The 23,078-nt window shown below is 31.4% G+C and overlaps 1 protein-coding gene across 3 annotated transcripts; it reads left to right on the plus strand.

Annotated features, from left to right (window-relative positions):
* The first annotated feature begins 476 nt into the window (after positions 1–476).
* Positions 477–12,241, plus strand: LOC142330813 (uncharacterized). 3 transcript variants are annotated; one of them, XM_075376242.1, is made up of 2 exons: positions 477–577; positions 5,322–12,241. In XM_075376242.1, the coding sequence occupies exons 1-2, from the start codon at positions 552–554 to the stop codon at positions 6,310–6,312; spliced, it is 1,017 nt and encodes a 338-aa protein (XP_075232357.1). In that variant the 5' UTR covers positions 477–551; the 3' UTR covers positions 6,313–12,241. The 3 variants fall into 3 exon arrangements, with proteins under 3 accessions (XP_075232357.1, XP_075232359.1, XP_075232358.1); XM_075376244.1 differs by having other exon boundaries at positions 546–590; XM_075376243.1 differs by lacking the exon at positions 477–577 and adding an exon at positions 597–1,013.
* Positions 12,242–23,078: the final 10,837 nt, after the last annotated feature.

Genomic DNA, 23,078 nt, shown 5'->3' on the forward strand with positions numbered 1-23,078 from the left:
GGTAGCACAGATGATTACTTAATCATCTTAATTTCATCGCCAATCGTAATAAATAAAACATAGCTTATTACTTATAGTAAATTATCATTCAATATGTTTTCTTGTGGGATATAGATTTGTTATTGTACCATATAATATAAAATTAAGCATCTCTATTTTGTTTAACCTATTACGTATAAAAAACTAGTTAAAAAAACTGAAAATACATAAAATAACATCTAATCATTCAAGTTTTGTCTCATATTTCTAAAATATAATGCTACCCAAGTTCAATAGGAAACGAGTTTATATTGTGAATTTTTTAAATTGTTAAATAAAAATATCTTCAGTATTTTTTGTTAAAACCTTATTTTTTAATTTTTATAATCTTTTGAATTGTTTGGAAGCTTTTATACTCCTAGTAATAATACTAAAATAAATTAATAAAAAATGTTACTTAGACCCCTGCATATAAAGTAGGTTTCATTGAATTAACATTTAAATTTACGTTATGCAACTAGAACGATATATTTGTGCCATCATGATATTTTACACTGATTTTTAGTGAAATTATGTTTTCTTGTGATTTTATAAGAAGGTAAAGAATATAGGTAGTTTTGCTTTGTATTCGTTGTTTTGAATAATATAAAATATATATTTCAGTGAAAATTTTGTTTTTCCACCTAACATTAAAAATTATAAGCAATTTGGCTATAGTAATTTACTGCGATCAGTAGATCGTGGATGAAATTTAAGGTTATGCTTGTTGAAAAGCATTGCCTTAAGGTTACGTTGTTAGTATGCGTGTAAATTTATTCGATGAATAAAGATTACTGAGGTGTTTTTCTGTGCTTTTTTTTAAATTCTGGTTTAGATCATCAGATTATTTTCTTGTAAGTGTAGAGAAAGGCGCTTTAAGGTTTATATAAGGTTAGGTTGTACATCATTTAAAATTCTTTCTCTCCTTTACGAAATATTCGCTTTCAGTTATATAATTTTTAACATTTTACTTAACTTCAGACTGCCTAATTTAGGTAAGTAAACTTAATTTTGATTGTGTATTTCCTTTTGTTAATTTAAAAGTAGTTTGAAGCATTAGGAATTTGTGCTTCTTACATTCCTTCATCAGGTAGGGTTTTTTTTAGTCTCCGTGGCCAGCATTAGGTATCGCTTTTCAGAGGATGAAGTGAAATGCCAATTTTGTAGCGTGTAAAAATGCCATGCGTTGCCTGGATTTGAACCACGGATCAGAGAATGAAAGGCCAAGACTTGTACTAGCGCTCACCACAGGCTAGCATTATCAGGTAGTCAGGTGTAAATAAAGTACCCTAGTAAGCTAATAAATATTATCCTTAGTGGCTGTAGAATTGAAGAGATACATAAAATCTATGCGACAAAAAGAATTTAGTATTTTATAATTTGTAATGTTACTTTTTGCATGATGAATCTAAATTTATTTTTTAGAATACATATTATACATCTTGAATTACAGTACAGTTTAGAAAAAATCATTACCAGTTTATACAAAATTATGAGAATAATAAAAATATAAAAAATTAAAATTATGTTCTGATATCCGCAATAACCAGCTATTTTAGTGGTTGGCCTGTCAGTGTTACATCGCACTAGACTTCTGACTGTAGACGAGGCCTGTGCTTATGACTAACAGGCCTTGTGACGATTCTGGTCACCCCCCATTCCTAGCCCTGATGGGCTTTAACTAGTAACTGTGTGCACAGTCAGACCTTGCAGATTGTACTGACCTATATTTTTATTTTTTTATCATTTATTTCTTTATTTTATATTTTGAAGGGAAAGGGAAAAGGATATACATACAGTTATAATTTATTTTAAAATTTCATAAAAATAAACATCTGAGTTTATGTCTGTCTCTGTTTCATTGTCAGTGTAATTTTTACTTAGTTTCACTGATTCTTTTTTCTCTTTAACCGGATTTTCTGCAGTTCAATTTTTACAACAAGACTAGCTTTTGCAATTTAGGAGTTAAGTCCTTCATTGTCATAGGACACCATCTTCTTCATAATGGGTTTGACATAACACTTTACAGATGTGGTTTTCGGCTGTTATACAACTTGAGAAGACATAAACTTATTAATTGAGAAGTCAGAGAATTGCTGCATTCATCTTTGCTGTTAGACATGAAGCTGTTAGTTATCTTTGGTTCTCTGTGGTACCCCAATGGAAATACTTTGGGCCACTTTGATGAAAACTGAATTTTCTGTTTCACCCAATATTAACATAAAAATGTTTCCCAGTCTTTAAATTTGATCTTTGTTTACTGTTTTCTATCCTTTACTTTTTTACTTTGGCCTTCATATTTTGTAGTATTTTTTTTCATATTTGGGCTACAGAGATTTCAATTCCAGAACCTTGGGGATTTATGCTACATATGTCTTCCCACACCTTCTTTTTTCATCAATAACTTTTGACACTCTTGACTTTTCAACAACACTGGGTGTTCTGTGATTAATTTGATGAATAAATATCTTCTCACCGTGTTCTTAAGATGCCCTTCATCTTCACTTTACAACATATAAAATGAGAGTTCTAGAGCAATAAAAGATTCTTCCTGTTATTAGATAAGGCTTCACACTGAGCTAAGATTGACATGGAGGAAGGGTCATTGTGAGGTAGGAGGCGGAGGGAATAACTATCATGAAAGATAGTTATTCCACACTATAGTTATATCTTCAGTTTTTCTGAATACCACTCTTGTCAGGGTAGATGTAACTACCGCTAGATGTAGTGTTTGTTTATTCACTTCAATTTGACTTAAAGCTATCATTACGCCCTAGATTCTACTATGACATTGTTACATTTTATTCACTTCACTCAAGATCTTATAAATCTTGAAAAATTTCAGTTCCATTTGCTACCATATTTGAAGATTGTCACTAGAATCCAATGTATTTAAATTAATATCAGGATCTTGTATAAGAACACCACAGAAGTAATATAAAGTGCTTTGAATGTGATTTGGAAATTTTAGGAATAATTAGTAATGATAATGAAAGTAGAAAAATATTTTATGATTATAAAAATTAACAGAATGATTAACAATCCTGAGCTATGAATGTATCAGAATATATTTTTCTTTCATATGTTACACAAACTAATTGACTATAGTAAAAGTAAAGGCTACAGACCAAGGAAACTGAAGAAAAATTTAGATTAATTATCATACAATCTTTCTCTAAGTCTTGCCCTCTATTGACTAGATTCTACTGGTAGTCACACTGTCTATTGCATTACAATTAAATTGTGGTTACGCCTCTTCCATGTGGCTAAACTATTTCCAGAACTTCATTCTCAATAAACAACTTTGTATCAGAATAAATGCCTTTCAATACTAGAAAGATAATACAAAGCAAATGATACAGTTCTGCACTTTGACATTTTCACTATTTAGCTGGGTTTGTAAGTTATTTAGTAAGATTACTATAAAACTGTTAATGAAACTTTCAAAACACAAGGAAATTATGCTTTCAGAAGGTTGGAACTAGATGTGTAACTCCTCAATCATCAGATTTACCAGTGGCACTTGTTTTAAAAGTAGGAAATATAATTACATTATGCTTGAGCAAAAGATAAAATGTATTATTCAACATAATTTACTATAAACAGAACAGTATCATTTAGACGGGTGTTACTATTAACAGTTACAAAGGTAACTGCTCTGATGGAGTCACACATTTAACAACACAAAGAACAATTTCTTCTCAAAACAAATTTCCATACACAAGGTATGTTCAAAAAGTAAAGAGAATTTTTTAAATTTGCAGGTTGTATTAGTCCAATTCTTGGGATTTTTTCATTGTTGTATTTGTAAACATGTCTGAAAAGTATCTGTACATTTTTAGTCTTATGGATGTTTAGTCTGTTGTCAGCTGGCAAAAGGATAACACATGTTTTGGTACGATCAGCAATTTTTTATTTGTATAAATAATGGATCAAGCAATTTGTATTAAATTTTGCTATAAGAATGGAATAAAGTGTATCAATATTTTTAAAATGTTAAATATTGCCACTGGTGAGTCTGCAATGAGTAAAGCAAGGGTTTATGAGTGGTATAAGCGTTTCCAAGAAGGTCGTGAAGACATTGAATATGACGAGCGCCCTGGATGCCCCAGCACATCAACAACCAATAAAATGTGGAAAAAGTTAAAGAAATGATTATGAATGATCACCGAATCACAGTCAGAGAAGTCGCTGATGATGTTGGGATATCAATTGGCTCATGCATGAAATTTTTTCGGATATTTTGAATATGAACATGTGACAGCAAAATTTGTTCCAAAATTGTTCAATTTCAAATTAAAACAGTGGTGAATGGAAGTTGCTCAGAAGTCATTAAATGAAGTCAACAATGATGCAGAACTACTGAAACGTGTCATAACAGGTGATGAAACTGGGTTTACAGATATGATGTCGAAACTAAGTTTCAATCATCCAGTGGAGGCATTCTGGATCACCAACACCAAAAATGTGAAGGTTATGCTCACCGTGTGATTGTAATCTCACCGTGATTATGCTCACCGTGATTGTAATGGCATAGTGCAACATGAGTTCTTGCCACAAGGTCAAATGATCAATAAGGAGTATTAACTACAAGTTCAAAACCGTGTGCATGAAGCAATCTGAAAAAACACCCAGACTTGTGATAAAACAGTTCATGGTTTTTGCACCACAGGTGCCTCCTCACACTTCATTCCCCCCTTGTTCATAAATTTTTAGCCACAAACAACACTGTAATGATACCCCAGCCACCATATTCGTCAGACATGGCCCCATGTGACTTTTCTATTCCTAAAAATAAAGAGAACCTTAAAGGGCCATCGTTTTATAAGCATAGATGAGGTTAGCTGAAAGAGCTAAACACTATTCCAAAGAGCGAGTTCTAGAAGTGTTTCGGGGATTGGAAAAAGCGCTGGCATAAGTGTATAATATCTAATGGGGACTGTTTTGGGATAACATTAATGTAGATGAATAAATAAAATTCTGTACAAAAAACAAAAATTCTTATTACTTTTTGACTACACCTCGTATTTTAAAAAGAATTCATTTAGGTTTTAAAAAGTGCTATCACATTCCATCATGTTGATCAACAGATATTTTTCTTTTATATATATATATATATATATATACACACACATATATGTCACTACTGACATATGTTTAAGTATTAAAAAAAATGAATCTTACTGAATTACTTAATTAATAAATTACATAGCAGTTTGTGAACAGTATGATCAGTGGAATTAGTAGATTGTGCAATTAGTAGAAACTGTACCACTATTTTATGTAATGTGATTTTTTTCCAGGTCTGAAGACATGCCAAAGAAAATAAAATTTAGAAATCATTCAGACAATTTAAAAACAGATTTACAAAGCCTATTTGTTGAGCATAGTACATTAACAAAAAAGAATACCTATCAAATTAAAAAGGAAGAAATAAAAAAGCAATTAAGAAGTATTAACAATGATAATTTGAATAAAAGTAAGGGAAATATTTCATTAAGAAGTATATGTCATAAAAATAGTAGTGGGTGTAATAACTGGAAAAAATTTATAGAAATGGAAGGTTCTACACCTGAAAGAACAATTAAAAATGAGAATAAAACTAGTAATAAAAATGTTAAGTTACCTTTAATGAAAAGTGGTTTATTTAATGAAAACAAAAATAAATTTGTTGATTCATCAGTTCAGTTTTATAAACGGCCTAGACAGCAAGCTAAAACCACTAATGTCATTGCAATGGATTGTGAAATGGTAGGAGTTGGTGAAAACGGATCAATAAGTATACTTGCTAGGGTATCATTAGTTAATTCTTTTGGTGAGTGTATTTATGATAAATATGTTAAACCGACTGAAACAGTTAAAGATTATCGGACTTTTGTAAGCGGTATTAGACCTCATCATCTTGAAAGCGGTGAAGATTTTGTTAAAGTTCAGCTAGAGGTAGCAAATCTGTTAAAAGGTAGAACATTAGTCGGTCATGCGATAAAACATGATTTACAAGTATTAATACTTCATCATCCTCGAAAATATATCAGAGATACGACTACATTTATAAAATTTCGTAATGAAGCTAAAGGTACTTTGTCATTAAAAAATCTTGCACATGAATTTTTAAATGTAAAAATTCAAGATGGTGAACACGATTCTGTTGAAGATGCTAGAGCTGCAATGCAGTTATATATGACTTACCGTAAGGAGTGGGAGCAAGAAAGGCGTAATAAATGGTTAACACAAAAAACAAATCCAGCAAAACAACCTATTCAATTGACTACTATGGCTGTTGACATGATATAAATGTATTTATGAAATTTGTTTACTTTGTAGGTGTAGGCGGTTGCTGCTGGCATTTTCAGTGATCCTGGCAGAAATATTCACTCTATTGTGATAACACACTGTTACCTTAAATAGCGTTCATTACTCAGTAATATGCCACTGTACAGTTTTTAATCTTTGATTCGGACATGTAAGCAGTTACATAGTTTTTTATTGCTCCATATGTTTAATCGGTCCAAATATTATAAAAACAACATTCATTGATTGATAGCCATGTCTGCCATGTTTTGAGATGGTAATATCAACTATGGCTTAGTCACTTTGACATCACTCATGAGGCAGTTAAAAATACAATATATTCCTAGTAACTGTGCTTATGGATGCTAAAGATGTTTATCTATACACCTTTGATCTTTTAGATATGATACATTAGAGAGCAATAACTAATTTGCAGACTTGTCAATAGCCAAGCTTCTATGTTATAAGAAAAATACATTTCTGACTAATTTTTCAGATGAAGAGATAAGTATTTTGGGTTGTTAGAGGTCAGAAATTGTTGCTGATTATATTTTTTAATTCCAACACATTTATGTGCATATTTTGTATTGGTTTATATAAAACTATTTGATTTTTGTCACATTCATTTTATCTTTAAGTTGTGAATTTTTTAACACCTTATTATGTTATAATTAATTTTTAGTTTATATTTATATTCTTTTATATAGACTGCAACATGTACAGTTTTAAAAACAGATGTTTATTTTACTGCTAGAAAAACCATTCTTTACAAGTAATATTGTAACATCAAGATCTAACATGTTTGTATGGTAATAAATATACATAGTAAAACCAGCTCAGTATGAAATTTCATATTGAAAAATTTATTCCTTAAACATAGTATTTTTTTAAATTTAATTTGCTGACATATACATTTTTTTTTTTTTATAAAAAATGGTGCCTCACAATTCCAGTTTGTATAAACCTATAGTAGTCTTAATTGTTGCAAAAGGAGGTCTTTGTGAATTTACTTCTTTTGAACTACAGTATAGAACAATTTATTTCTATACTATATTAAAGCTTGATCTTTTGTGTTTTATTGTTCTGAATTATAAAGAAAATCTTTTGAAATTGCCAAAAGTTTTGCAAACAAAATTAACTTTTTTCCTCTGTAGTGCAGTTTCAATGATACATAACTTTGTTAAGAGATTATATAAAAGATATATTTTGTACATTTAAGAACAAAGTTTTATTTATTGTATAAGTGTTTAAAAAGAATATTTCCAGTAATTTTATTTTTTATTTTGCTTGCTATTCTGGCTCTCAGTTAAAATAGAACAGTTTTTATGCTTAACTTAGCTTTTAACACTTCTGTTATGATTTATATGCAGTTCAATAATTTGAACCAACAACGGAATGGAAAAAGAGTTGTGAAGGAAAAAATAATTTTATTTTAATTAACCTACTTTAGCCATGTTGATGGCTGTTTTCACTCGGTTAATGACTGGTTTTATTGTTACAAAACTTTCCTGATTACTTTTTTAAAAAATGTGAAAACCATTAATGTTTTTTTAAATTTAAAAATGTTATTTGTAAGGCAGTTATTGTTAAGTAATTTATAGGTTTTAATTATTTATTAATGTTTCTTATTGGTAAACAGTAAGTGTAAGAAATTTTTCTGGTTTATAATCTTTTATTTTCTTTTGGTAAATTGTTTAATACAGATAAGATATTCTCATTTATAAAGTTAGTTCATGTAGCTGGATTTGAAGTCTTGTAAAATGAAATAATTTTATACATTTACAAATTTTTTAACAGATTCTCAACTGTTATGTTTATAATAAAGGATGTAATTAGATACTGATCTTGTCAGTTCATCTGTGTTTTTAATATAGTTTATGTAAGTATTATTATTTATTATATTATATTACATTAATCTTATATTTGAAGTTTAGTGGGAATTTGTTAGAATTATTTATCATAAATAAATATTGATCTGTTAAAACAATGCTAGTTCATAAAAATGATTTCTTATTTTAGAAATCATACTTAATTCTTGTTTTTAATGAAATAAATGTAAAAATATAAAATAAGTATAGCTAATGTAACTGACTAAGATGTATATAAAATATTTTAAACATATAAAAGTAAGCATTTAAAATATTTTTTAACAGTTAGAGAAGTTTCTGTTTCACTAAAGAATTTTCGTGGTCATGCTTTTTCAGTTTTTCTCCACCTTTACTGTTTTTAAGTACACTACTTTAGAATTTATTATCAGTAGCGTACTGAAGTGAAATACAAATGAAACTAAAAATAGTAATAATAATTGCTCTAATAAAAAGCTTAACCAATTACAATCAAAGTTTTAAAAACTTGATAATTTTGATAATGGTAAAATAACCAGATTCTGAAACTGGATCTTATGAGAACTTGACATGCTTCTCTGGTAATAAAAGCTATTCACTATATTTATAATTTTAATTAATTTCTCCTAGAATTATTTAATGCAGTATTTTATATTAATTTCTTTTTGGCCTATATTTATGCATGTGTATATATATTTTTCCTTTTCTTTTTTAAGCTATTATAGCAGATCTCTAAAATAAAAGTAAACAGTTACCTGTCTTTGTTTTGTAGCTGCTGAAAAAAATCCACTTATGTATAAGGTAGCATGTTGTTCGTCCCTTAAACCAAATCTTACCATAATTGCTGATTGTGCTTATGTTGCGCCCTCTCTGTTTCTTAATAAGAAATACTGGAACTCAATTATTAGTCATCTTCATCTTGGTCTGCATGTCATTTCATTATAAGCATCTGTGTCCAAAGTATCTGATTTTGTTAATTTTATTATTCTCTTTTCTTATTAATTTTTTCTTTTGTATTTTTCAACTGTTCTTATATTTCAGTGTTCTTATCCTTCCCTGTCATGGCTTTACCTACTACAGTACTTAGAAATTAATCTATCCTATTTGAATTTTTTATTTTCCCTTTTAGTACAATCCAATTATTGTCTCACTGTGAAAATGAGTATGCAATATTGATGTTTATCAAATTAGGCTTTTTGTGATTTTGTTTGCCCCATTGTAAGTGACTGACATCTTGATATCTATTTGGTCATTTTTCTATCCTTTCAAATACAAAACCTTTAAAACATCCTTTATAAAAACAAAATAGTTACTCATATTTCAAATATTTTCAGTATAATTAATTTTAAAGATGTATATATTTTCTGTACTGATCATCAATCCGTGAAGCTTCATTACTTTATTCCATTTATCTTTTGGAGGTTCATTCTGTATAGACATCTTCATCCCAAATTATGCCATCATGATCAAAAATCATATAATTATAATTAATGTTCTTCAAATCATTTATAATGTTTTATGTTTTGGATTTCAATATTATATAAACAAATTTGGTGACAGAATACTCACTTGCTTAAAAACTAGTTTGATATTAAATCGCTGCATGTTCTTGGTTTCAGTTCTGCCAAGACTCTGAATGCAATAGATTTATTTTCTTCATATTATGTAACCATCTTCCGCTTATATTTCATCAAAACTCTGCTGAATTGATTTTGTTATAACACTCAATAACTTTTATAATGGTATCAGTTTATTATTATAAGAGATACCGGGTGATTCAAAAAGAACTTCACAACTTTAAAAGCATTTAAAAATTTATTGAGATAACTTACAGATTCAGTTGAGCTCATTTCATAGAAAAACACATTAATTTCCTCACCTAACATTCACTTTAGTTCGATATGGCTTCTACTTGTAGTGCAATTTACATCCCACCTGAAGCCTACTTCATTCCAGATTGTAGCTAGCAAGTCGGCATTATTTCTGCAGCTGTGGCAATAATTTGAAGTTTGAGCTCGACAATATAAGCAGCAAAGATGGGTACATAAACCCAATCCAGTGGGAAAAAATCCAGTGGGGTCAAATCTGGGGAGGAGATGGCCATTGATTGGACCTTTACGACTGAAGTACTGACCTGGGAATCAAGTAACAAGAAAATCTCAAGATTTCTAGGCAGAATGAGATGATATCCCATCTTGCTGATAGTAGTGGCGTCCATCTTGGTCATCATTGTCTAACTTAGGGATTAGAAAAATTTGAGGCATATACAGATAAATGATATCATTTGCTGTTGCCTCCTGGAAAAGAACAGACCATATAGTCTCTGTTTGCCTAGGGCACAAAAAACATTGACCTTGGACTATCACGAATGTGCTGGAAAGTTTCTTGAGGCTTTTTGCTACTCCATATTTGGCTGGTATGGGTGTTCCCTTGTCATTGATATGAAACTTTGATTCATCACTAAACATTACATTGTCTGCAATTCTTTCCATCATTTCCACACAAAACTGTAGTCAAACAACTTTGTCGTCATCTGTAATGTGTTGAGCCACGGTTAGTTTGTAAGACTTCAAGTGCAATTATTTACGTAATATGCACCAAACAGTCATTTGTGGAACACCAGTCTCATGTGACATATGTAGAGCTGATTTCTTTGGACTACATGCAAAGCTTCCTCGGAGTTGTTCCACAGCAGCTTCAGGGACACATGGGTGTCTGGTGTTGCAGTATTTAACAGAACAACCTGCCTCAACGAAGGTTTGGTGCCAAGAGTAAATTGTATGCCCACAAGGAGGCTCCTTACGGTACTCTAGGAAAATTATGTTGAACTGCAGTTGCTGACTGCAAATAGTGAAACCAAAACACATAGCATGCACATCCGCACCAATAAATATATAAATTTTTAACAACACTAATGACAGTGCTGGTGGCCGAATTTGGTACTAATAAACTACGCGAATCAAAACTTGATGTGTTTTGTTATGAAATGAGACGTCAACCAAATTTATAGGTTATCTAAATAAATTTTTATATTAAAAGTTGTGAAGTCCTTTTTGAATCGCCCATTATATTACTTTATACAAGTATTGATATTATTGTTTTGAATATGTATCTGTTACTGAAAATGTAAACAGTAGAGATTTTTTTAAAGTTTTTTATAACTTATCCTTCTGGATTATATTTTACCCATTTTTTTTATTTTTGTTTCATTGTCTTACAATAGTCCATTAAAATATTTGCATTTGATTTACAAGTTGTTACCATTTACACAGAAGAGCGAATGACCTTGTTATAACTACTCTTTAAAATTACATTCAGTATAATCTACCTCGTTTATTAATCTGCTCTGATTAACAGAAATTAGAATTAAAACTTCAAGTGATCAATAATCAAAATAACCTTGTTATAATATTTATAGATCATTCTGATAGATATAGATGCAGTGTGTGTTTTCTTAGTTAAACTAAAATAAAATTTTGGGTGATCTTGTAATTTTACCATTATAACTTGAATTATATTAAAATAAAAGCAACCTATTTCAGAATATTGAGATGAGACATATCTTACCTTAATTTTACCCATGAAAGTACTTTCACAGGATCCTCCATCCTCAGTCATTACAATTGAAATAATTTAGTTACTGTAATTAAATTATTTCAGTCAAGACTGCAGGATCCTACATTACCTTAATTTTATCACGAAAGTGCTTTTGCAGGATTCTCAGTCTTTTATTTTAATATAATTTAACAGGACAGAGAAATAAAAAGATTAATTTTCAGTAAAATAATTTTGCCATAATCATAATAATGTGTCTTAACATTATAATTTTGTATAGTGAATAATTGTCAAAAGGCTATTTTGTAACATTTAGAACTTTTCATTTATGATTAATGCTGTTATTATAAATTTAATTTGTAAATTAGTGTGATGTAAGTTAATTATTAAAAGCAAAAGTTTTTTTTTTAGTTTTTAAAAGTTATTAGTATATTTATAATTTTATTTCAAAAAAGTAATGTAGTTATTACTATAAATTAAAATATCTTAGTTAATATTTAAATATGTTTATAAATAAATGTTATTTTCTGTAATTACTCTAATTATTTATTGATTTTCCTGCTGAAAATCTGTATGAACATTATTATTTTGTAAATATAATTTTACTGGTTCTTAAATACTTAACCCAAGTCCCACATAACTTCGCAAGATTTCTAAACTCCTTTTAAGGCTTCTTATATTAAGTCTATGAATTTTGTTATTGAATAGAGATAATTTCTCTGAAAAACCAGAATCAGTGTTTCTCTTGAGTGTTTTTTAACATTTAAATATGCAATAATGTGTTGTTCAGTTAATTCTAGCACTAATGAAATTTTTTTTATTTATTATAATACAGTGTGTTTTTGTGTTTACAGAAAGTTTCTGTGCACTAGTATTATGGAAGTGTAATGATGAAACTTTCTTAATTATTACTTTGTATTTTTATTTCATTATTTATAGAAATGAATATTACAATAACTGAATAGTCTATAAAAGGTGCTGAAAATGACCTCCTCCAACATCAATACAACAGGCCACACATTTAAGTTTATTTTCAAACACTTTAACCAACTTTTGTACTGGAGTGTCCCATATGTATGCCTGTTGTTGCAGTTTTTAGTTCATCAATCCTGCATGGTCTGTTGCAGCTGCTTGTTTTGCTGCCGTCACAATCCCTCTAAATTATTGGTTCACCAAAGATGTTTTGTAAAAAGTCATTGACCTATTAGATGTGATGCCATCTTGTTGGAACCAACCATGATTGATTTCCACTTCTCTTAACTGACTAATGAAACAACTGACTAATTTTGTTAAAACATCACAATAACGATCACTATTAACTGAGTTATCAAGAAAGATTGGAGCCACAGTGCGCATTCTACTCGCACCAACCCAAACTCCCATTTTTGCTATATGTAATTCATACTGGTTAGTTGTCGACCATAGTCATGTATTTTGTGAATTAATATACCCTCCCAAATGACACCACGCATCATCTGTAAAAAATGTAATGTCTGGGATACCTACAGAATTTTAGTCAGTAAAATGTTTAAACCATTGACAATAATTTAAGTCTTTTGGCATAACCTGTAGGTTTCAGTTCTTGAACACATTACTTTTTTAGGGGAAAATTTTAATTCTTTTCTTACAGCTTTATGTTTGGTAGCAAGTTTGATCTTTCTGCTGTGCTAACTTACGCATTGACTTTGATGAACTTTCAGCCATAGTATCTGATTTATCAAGCAGCTTCTGTTCATTTAATTTAGATAATCTTCCACTTCAATCAGCATCTTCAACAGAGCCTGTTGCCTGGAAACTTTTCAGAAAGCTTATGCTTCACTAAATCAGTATAATTATCTCACCTTCACAAAAGATGTGTTCAACGAGAAAAATGCGTTCCTCTACTGAAAGAACCATTGTGTTTCTTGCAACTATTAATTCTGATAAACGAAACTAAACACGTTCAATCACAAACTGACAACTAATGTCTTGGTTTATTACTGAGCAATAAAGACCAACAAGCCCACAGAGCAACCAACCTAATGCTGAAAGAACAGAATGCACCACATAATTCTAAAGCTTACTTACTTAACATAAAATCTTGAAAAATTCAAATCATATATAGTTAAAAATAAAGTAAAAGTATAAAGCATATATAGTTAAAAATAAAGTAAAAGTATAAAGCTTATATTACAAAAAAAAAGTATATAATGATGATAATAATATTAACATTCCAAGAAAGAATCATAAAGATAAGGGAATTTCCAAAATTAATTACAGAAGAAAAAATATATTATAATCAAACGAATTGTGCATTGATAGTTTCAAATGAAAATTACAATAAACTACATGTTTAGCCAACATTTACTTGTAAAATGCAAAACATCAGGAAATAAATTCAGTTCAATGTAGTAAGTCATGGCATTTAAGAAAATTGCATTGATTGTCTGTAATAAATCTCAGAATAAAAAATCAGGAATGATTCCTTCTAGTTCAAACTAAAACTATTATTTATTGTATTTAAGAGATAGGAATCGGTTAGGCTTTTTAAATGTAAATAGGAGTCAGATTTTTGTTATGTAACACTGCACAATATTTCATTAGATGAGAAAGGACTATACTTCCATTTTAATAAATACATTACTAAATCATTTAGAAATAAAATATTATTTACTGAATCAATGTTACTATATTGATAAGTTTTTGATAATTTTTATATAATATTAATTTTTTAAATTTTGTATTCAACATTTTCTTTTAATGTGTCCAAACAACATGAACTCATGTTATATTGTTATATTTTATTTAGATATTAAAATGAATTTTAGCATTTATATTATGAGGTGTAGTTATTTGCCCTCATTTCGAAATGCTGCTACAGAACAACTGAGTGAGCATGCGCCTAATTCGTACGATCGACAGCTGTGTAGCCTTTCTATTGTTGCCGCTCCAGTTTCTGTAGACTTAGTCTGACTGTGGCCTTCGTTTGGATAACGTTTGTTTTTTGTTTTGCCGAAAAAATGTTGTGCTTTATGAGAGCAAAGAATTGTCGTGAAATTTTATATGAAACTTGTAAAAACCACCACTGAAACCTATCTTTTATTAAAAAAAAGTACAAGATAATAAATTTTTATCACGCGCTAGGATTTTTTAATGATTTAAGCGTTTCCAAGATGGCAGAGAAGACGTTGAAGATGATGTTCGCCCTTCCACGTCAAAAACGGATAAAAATATTGAAAAAATTGGTTACCGGATTGGTTTCCCGGAGGTCGTCTTTAGACCCTCTAACCGATTAAATCTCGCACTCATCAGCCAGGCCTCTGTCAGGATGTCACCGATGTAAATGCCTCGGCAGAGATTTGCATCAGTAAATATATATAAAATTTCGCCTTCACTTAGGCCTCAAACGGACATCTTCACATCCAACCTAACATGATTCCCTCAAACTAACTAACCGGAAGCGCAAACCCCGCGTCTAGTACAGATTTGACAACACCGTTCGTGACTATGAATCCCTCAGAAAACGAACGAGTTTAAAGTTAAATCAGTGCTACACTCATACCAATCAAAATTATGTCTTGCGTAACATAGAAATTCACATTTACACCCATATAAGTAGACCAATTTAGGTCACCTAACAAGCGGAACCCCACCTCATTCCGGTCCACGCAGGAACTGGAGACAAACCCCGCACCACGATCAGGACTGCCACCGGCAGAGGGAAGCCACACCCCCGGTCGCACGGGTTAACATACCCCGGAAGCGCGGTCACCCCACCAGCGGAAGCCCCAAATAGAATCAAACAATACCATTATAACCGCGACATGATGACAATGCGCCTACCTCCAACCAATCCAATGCCTTAGCCGGAACCCTAGCTACCCGGGATCCTACCACGATCGAGTACCTCGATTAAACTCCCTCTGCAGACCTACACACCGTAAGTGCGTGAAGAAAACCAGTCACTATAGACCACTCCTCGCGGATCATCCAGTTAATACGGAGATCCAGAAAGGAATGTATTCTCTCAAGTTACCTAACAGCTTGTGAACGTGCGACCTCGTACTGGGGGCAGACGTAGAGGACGTAGTCCGCTGTATCATCAGTCCCACAATCCGGGCATTGACACGAATCCACCAAACGAAACCTAGCTGAACTCGCCCGAAAGGCACCATGCCTGGAGAAAAACTGTGTAACATACCGATTGGGAGGGACCCATCCAATCGCACCTAAATCAGACATAGGAAAATACATTACGCTCATTAGCCAAGATATCTATTGGTTTGACTTCGGCTATAACACAGACTGTTTCCCGCTAGACTGTTCTATAACCGCCTATAACAACTAGCAAGAAAAGTTGCTGGGCCCGTAGCAAAATGTCCGCGCATTATCTAAAAGCCATGCGGTAAGTTCAGACAGGCGCAACATACAGCACAATAGCTTCGGTGACACCTTTGTAAAGGATACACATAGTACGGTAATTCAACCCTCAATCGGGATGAATGACTACGGATTCCATAAAAATCACCAGCGGACTTTTTTTGCTACTTACTGTAGATGTTCCTTGAACCGAAATTCTCATCAAGGGTAACACCCAGATATTTTTGAGTCGTAACGTACCGAATGGGGAGACCAGCTATCCGGACCCGGATTCGTCGGGTAGCAGCCAATCGGGCCTTCAGCAACATCATTGTGGGTTTCTCTGGACTGAAAATCATCGTATATTGGAGACTCTACAGTCGGAGTGTCTCACAAACACGAGCAACTCGGAACTCTACCTCGTTATGAGAATCCCCTTCAGTCAGTATAAGCGACGACACGACAACCCATGGCAACCTTAAACGCAACATCGAATTGAATTCTATGATCCAAACAACGGGACTCAGAACACTGCCCTGAGGGCATCATTTAGTTAAGGTCTTACGAACCTCCGAGCCGCCGTCACGCAGGGAAACGGACCGAAGGCTGAAATAACTTGAGAGGACTTCTAGTTCATTTCGTGTCACGTACTCTTCATCTGAAACAGGGCAGAGGGCCACCATAAGTTGTTAAATACCCCGGATATGTCCAGAAAAACCTCTTAATACATATTTACATGGACTAGAGGAAGCTATATCTATCACCTTTAGTATGGCATCCTCAGTGCTCTTGCCCGGTCGGAAACCATACTGGTTGTCCAAAAGCAAATGACCAGTGGCCAATCTAACATTAATAAGCAAATATAGGACCTTCTCAAAAACCTTGGCAAGAGCGTTAGTGGACGGTAAGAAGAACTAACAGTAGGATCTTTGTCGCCACCTTTGAACAACAAGTATCCACGCTTCTAACACACCGGAAAATGGCCATCTCGATTCCCCCCCGAGGGGAGAAGATCCCACCTCGTAGCGTGTCCGGTCGCTACACCACCCCTCCGTTCCTAGCTACCGGAAAATGGCCAGCGAAGAGCAACCTATTATAGATTCTAATTAGAACACTAGAACTAGAAAATTAAATGAACCCCTAACAATATTGGGCACAAGACCACAAGCATGATGACTACCCGCAGCGAGCCACGAGCAGCTGGAGATCTCGTGTCACTCTTTGCATCTGTTTGCCGTTACTGGATCAAATGTGTGAAATCAAAGATCAACACACAGTTACAGATTAAGGCTCTCGCTCTAAAAGAGCGCGAGCAGGACTAACGGTAAAGGCCCCTTTGCTCGTAACAGGAACTTGCGACCAGTAGTCGTTGCCCCTCTTTTCGCCGCGATGAGGTGGGTGCTCGAACAAATCCTCTGAATCTCCATGAAAAGGGTATGAATCGTATTAACGGTAAGGGCGCAAAACCGTTGTAACAGTTCTTAGACAGCAAGATTGTAAAACTGGGGATGACGAAAACGTTGCGAAAGTTCGCGCGCTCCTGCTTGAACAATCTCATTTTACCCTTTGGGCTGTAGCAAAAGCGTCAATCCGCTGCTTGGTTGAGTCCTGGAACACAAATACCGGTGAAAGTTAGGCAGCAAAAATCAAGAGAGAAAACAATGTTGATTGCATCTTTGACTCAAAGGGCCTATTTCATCATGAATTTGCCCCAACTGGTCAAACCGTGAATTCTAAATTATATTTCGGAGTAATGAAACGCCTGATGCGTCGCATTCGGCGAATCTGGCCCTAGTACCGGGATCCGGGCAGTTGGACTCTCTTGCATGAATGTCCCACCACACATGACAACAGTTTTAAGACATTATTACGCCTCAAATCAAATCACCGTCTTATCCCACCCGCCATATTCAGTCGACATGGCTCCAGCAGACTATTTTCTGTTCCTGAAACTCAAGTTGAAGATGAAAGGCCGCTTTTTCAACAACATTCTGGCCATCCAAAGGGCTTGCACTGAGCATTTAAAGTGATTTCTCTAGAGACAGGCTCTACCGGCGCTGCAATGAATGTAAAACTAGAGAAGGGTTCTGTGTAGAGGACTGATGTGAGTAAATCTTTAAGTCTGTATTTTTACTTAATTTAGTTCAGTAACTTTTCAGACACACTGTGTATACTGAAGGGGATAATAACTGATTATGTATAAATTTAAAATAAAATATTTTACAGCATTAGTCTGGTTATTTAATAGCCACACCTCGTAGTTTATTTAGCAACTTAAAAACTGCAATAAATAAATAATATATAGAATAATGATACTTGATAAATCATTGTTGACCGTGTAATTAGTAGTTTAAATATTAATATACTGTTCAAAATAGTTTGACCAATGTAATTCACATGGTTTAATGAAGAAAAAACAAACAGTCTTTAAATTAGACTAAAAACTCATTTTTCATTACTATAACAAAAACATTTGAACAAAATTTTAAAAATGTTATGGGTATATTGTGATTGATAACAAAAGAAAACATTGGAGTTATTTTTAAAAAAGCCAGAAAAGGACAGATAACTTTCCCAGCTTTGCCCTTGGCAGATTACTATTTCAGTTACGTCAAGATTTTAAAATATTAATGACTTATATGCAATGTTTACAATTCATTTGCAAAAAGTTTTACTAAACCTTAATTTTTAGTAAAAAAATGTACTACTAAGAGAGTCCCACTGACTCTCTTAGTAGTAAGTCAGTAAGTCAGTAGTAGAGTCAGTGGGATTAAGCAAGAGGGTCACAAGTGGTGTGACCCTCTTGCTTAATGGTTACCTCATGATATATTTTTTAATAACAGCTGCAACTTGAAAAACTCATGAAGTATCAGAAATAATAAAAATTAATTTTCAAAACTTATGAATCCCCATTGGACTTTTTTTTTCTAAAAAGATCTCATTCATGTCTACATTAATAAGATATAGTTGAATTTTCAATAACAAATTGATATTTTGACTATGGTCCCATTCATCCCTTTTTTTTGGAGCTTAAAAGTTCACTCAATAAGTTAGTGCAATGTTGTACAATGCTAAAAAAAAATATTGATACTGTGATGCCTCCTTGCCCAATGGGGTGAAAATAGCCAAAAGTGGGATTATATATGGTCAAACTTCAATTTTATTGATACAGATCTTCAAGATATGAGGCAGTAACTGTTTGTAAATAATGTTGTATATCTCCTACATCCGGTCCACTTGTAACTTTAGAATTTATTCTTATTAAGTACTTTTATCATGCTAAACTCTTAATTTTCTATACTTTTATACAAAGATTAAAAATTGTGAAACTACCTCCACCTTTTTTAACTACACTTTTTTTTTTAACTTAACTCTAAATTTAACTACATAATCTGAAAAGCTTGATTTGATTAAATAACCTTACCATAAATTTTATCCCAGGAATTATTAAACAATTTGATGAAACACTCATTAGTAATTAAATCCAATCATCTTAGTAATGGGGTTACTTTCTTACATATTCAAAATAATCTTGTTAAAAGTAATATTACCCCAAAAAGGGTATCAAAGATACCAAAACAATGACCATTAGTAGTAACTAGCAGGCAAAATAATACAGGAAAATTTTTTCCAGTCCTGTAGAAAATATGGACATGTTGAAGAACTCCCTTCTATCTATATTTGTTGACGTGGTGGATAAATTTAACCCAGATTTCAATAGGGTTTTCACATCATCTTAAAGCATATTTAGTATTATCAAAATAGTTCTGTTACAGAATTTAATAACCATTTACAGTGTTTTTTTAATACTTTTTTTATTTTATTTTATTTTTAGTCATCATTAAAAGAATTTGCCCTCCAAACCTTCAAAATTAAGCTCAGACTTAATCTTCATTTTAGCAATTTGAAAATTAAAGTTAAACCACAGCTTACTGCCAATCCTCCTAATACATTTAGACTGACTTTAATACATTAGACTGATTTACCTTACCAGGTCCTAACATACCACAATCCAACATAATCTGAATGTAATTTATAAAAAAGGAGTGTTTAACCTTCAATAAATTAGGATCCATGGGACCTCTTGTTTCGATCAGCAAAGGCAGAAGCAGAGTTTTACTTTTTCTCTTTAAAAAAAACTACTGGGCGAATCATAATCCATATAAAATCCAACAGTAAGTAATGTAACTTTTAATAAATCTTTTATTTTGTATTTATGGTTTCAAATAATATATTGATTATATGTGTAATTATATTATATAATGGTACAAAAGAGACTGACAAATTCTGATGCTCTTTAATCATATTAAATTTGATTATGTTCTGTTTAAAAGAGTTTAAACATTTTTAATTTTACCTTATAAGCAGGAGGGCTAAAAAGAGAACACAAAACAAAATGACGTGACACAACATTACAAAACTTGACACATCTCTAATTAGTATTGAATATATTGCATATTCTAAATTGAATCTGAAGTCAACATACCTTATTTAAATGATCTGTTGAGAGGTGTTTACAGCAAGAAAGTTCAGTTAACAGCAAAAACCTTAGTAAAAAGAATTTATAAATTATTTTCCTCAAATAGTTACTTTTTTTTTTTTAGTATTGTTTTAAGTGATTCCATTTTCTGAATTCACCTTGTTTTATGTTATGAAATGTTTTAAGTTATAACAAATCAGCAAGAATGTTCATTTAAAGATAACATCATTCATAGAGTATGTCAATAAATTAGAAACCATAAAAGAAATTAACTGAAAATTTATTTTCTTTACTAAATTAATATCTTAACTATTTTCAGTTACGTAGCTTATAAAAACAATTCATTTTAACTGGTAAAATGTTGTGTAATATTTGTGTATCAATACCTGCATATAATATATATATTTATGTATTATTAATGTGTATAACATACATGCATATCTATTACCTCTTATGAATATTTTTAATATAAAAGGAGTGAAAGGTTGTGTCACATGATTGGATAGATATGGTTTGTTGTAGGTTTCTTAATGATTTAAATGCCATATTCATAACTTCATTTCGTAAGAGAATGATGATGATTATTTCTATGTAATCGAAAATTAATATTGTAAAACCTTAAATGACTACTGTTTATTATGTTAGATTTATTATGCAAAAAGATTAATGCATAATGAATAAAAATGTAAGTATTAATGATGCTTAAGAATTAATAGGAAATTTTATTTGTTTTTGTGTTACTTCATCAAAAATTCCAATTTTTGAAAGAGTGAATTTTATAATAAGAACAGCATAAACTATCCTCGGAGACCAGGGGTTTCAAGTGACATGCACTGTAATGTGATCTGATGTAGCACACAGCTTGGAAATAAACGAACTATGAATGTTGGTTCAAACAGCTCACAAGTAGTCAAGCACTACTAATAAATATATCATATGGTCACATGTTATAAAAACAAAAATTTAAAATAACTAATAATTTCAATAACGTCATAACTTTCTTCTGATATCTTTTATTGTTATTGAGATAATTTAATGAACTTATTCTTTCTGACAAAACTTATGACTTAGATGATTAAAGACCATGAAAAATGTTTTTTTTTGTCTTTTACACTCGCCTTTGCTGAGTTTCTTAGGTATAGTGAGATTTGTATGGCTGGTCAGAAATTTTCTAAAGGAGTCAGCAGCAAATTATTAAAATGGATAGTTGGTCATATACTTGCTTATCATGACCAGTGGTTCTGAACATTAGCATAACTTCCATTCAAAGATACTCTTCCAAACATTTTCATCATATTAAAAAAAATTAAGAATAAAGGCAGTAAGCATAAATATTACATTTAACATTTCATTACATTTTAAGGTTGATAAAAATGACCTGTTTTCTGAATAAAATCTTCTCTAAATATTTTTGCAAATTTCTGCTCAGTTTGGAATATGGAAGATAAACAAAAATGTGTTAATGTTTTTATTTAGTAACTGCAGAATCCAGTTTCAAGAATTTTTATAAAAAATTAATCTTTTTTGTATTAAAAAAATTACACATTGATGAATATCAAACTTAGAACCTTCTTGATAAAAGGCAGAGCCATTAGAGACCATCACCTTAACTGTAATAAATTTGTTGACTATTGCGCTAAGTAGTTATGTGAAAGTTTTTGTAAACCAAATTCTAAGATTATTACAGTACAAAAGATTTCTTGAACATCTAGCTTTAGTCTTATTTTCCCTCACAATATGGTTTGAAATAATAAAATTTTCATTTTTAGTAATCTGGTCTTGATGCTGGAGCTTTCTTGCTTACATACTTCCACAACCTTTCTCTATACTCTATACTCTATATTTATCTTTCTACACTCTGAAGAATTTCAACATGTAAGACATGGTCCATCCAGGACATTCAACTTCCAACAATACAGTTATGCCTTTAAACCATACCATTTTCTATTTGTTATTTCATTAAAATCCAAATATGTAACAATCAAGAAATATCTTCAAGTGACTTTATGGTTTAAAAGTTTTAAATATGGTTTTAGAAAAGATCATCCATTCTGTTGAATCTGACACTAGCACTTTTATTATTGCACCAAATCTATAAAGAACTCATTACTTATAAAGAAACAGAGATTACTGTGTACCTTTAAATGAGCTTCTGATTGTTCCAAAGAATAATTTCATATTTTACTGAATCTACTATAGTAATTTAATAGATTAATTAATAACAGGTTAATAATTTAATGGATTAATCTGAGAGAAAGGTACAGCATGAAGAATATAGAACACATTAAGCAATCATTTAAAATAAAAAAAGAAAATAGACTAAACCAGGAAATAAGAAAAGTGAATTAAAATACTGGTATTAAATTTAAACTTATTTACTATAAAATAATTTCTCAGGCAGAAATGACAATAGTTAAATATTCTTGTTTGAACCACTAATTTGAAGGTGTCGGGTTATTCATTATAAAATTAAATTTATGAATGAACAGGTGAAAAGTAAAATGTGGAAAATTCTTTTTATTTAAAACAATTTTGCAAGAATTCCTCAATAG

Source organism: Lycorma delicatula, chromosome 10, assembly GCF_047948215.1.
Source record: "Lycorma delicatula isolate Av1 chromosome 10, ASM4794821v1, whole genome shotgun sequence".
Lineage (NCBI taxonomy): Eukaryota > Metazoa > Arthropoda > Insecta > Hemiptera > Fulgoridae > Lycorma > Lycorma delicatula.

Bases quoted from the DNA above. Each gene is read 5' to 3' on its own strand.
- LOC142330813 (XM_075376242.1), top strand. From the start codon at position 552: ATGTTTTCTTGTGATTTTATAAGAAG. The intron at 578-5,321 runs GTAAAGAATATA...ATTTTTTTCCAG, and splicing joins TCTTGTGATTTTATAAGAAG to GTCTGAAGACATGCCAAAGA.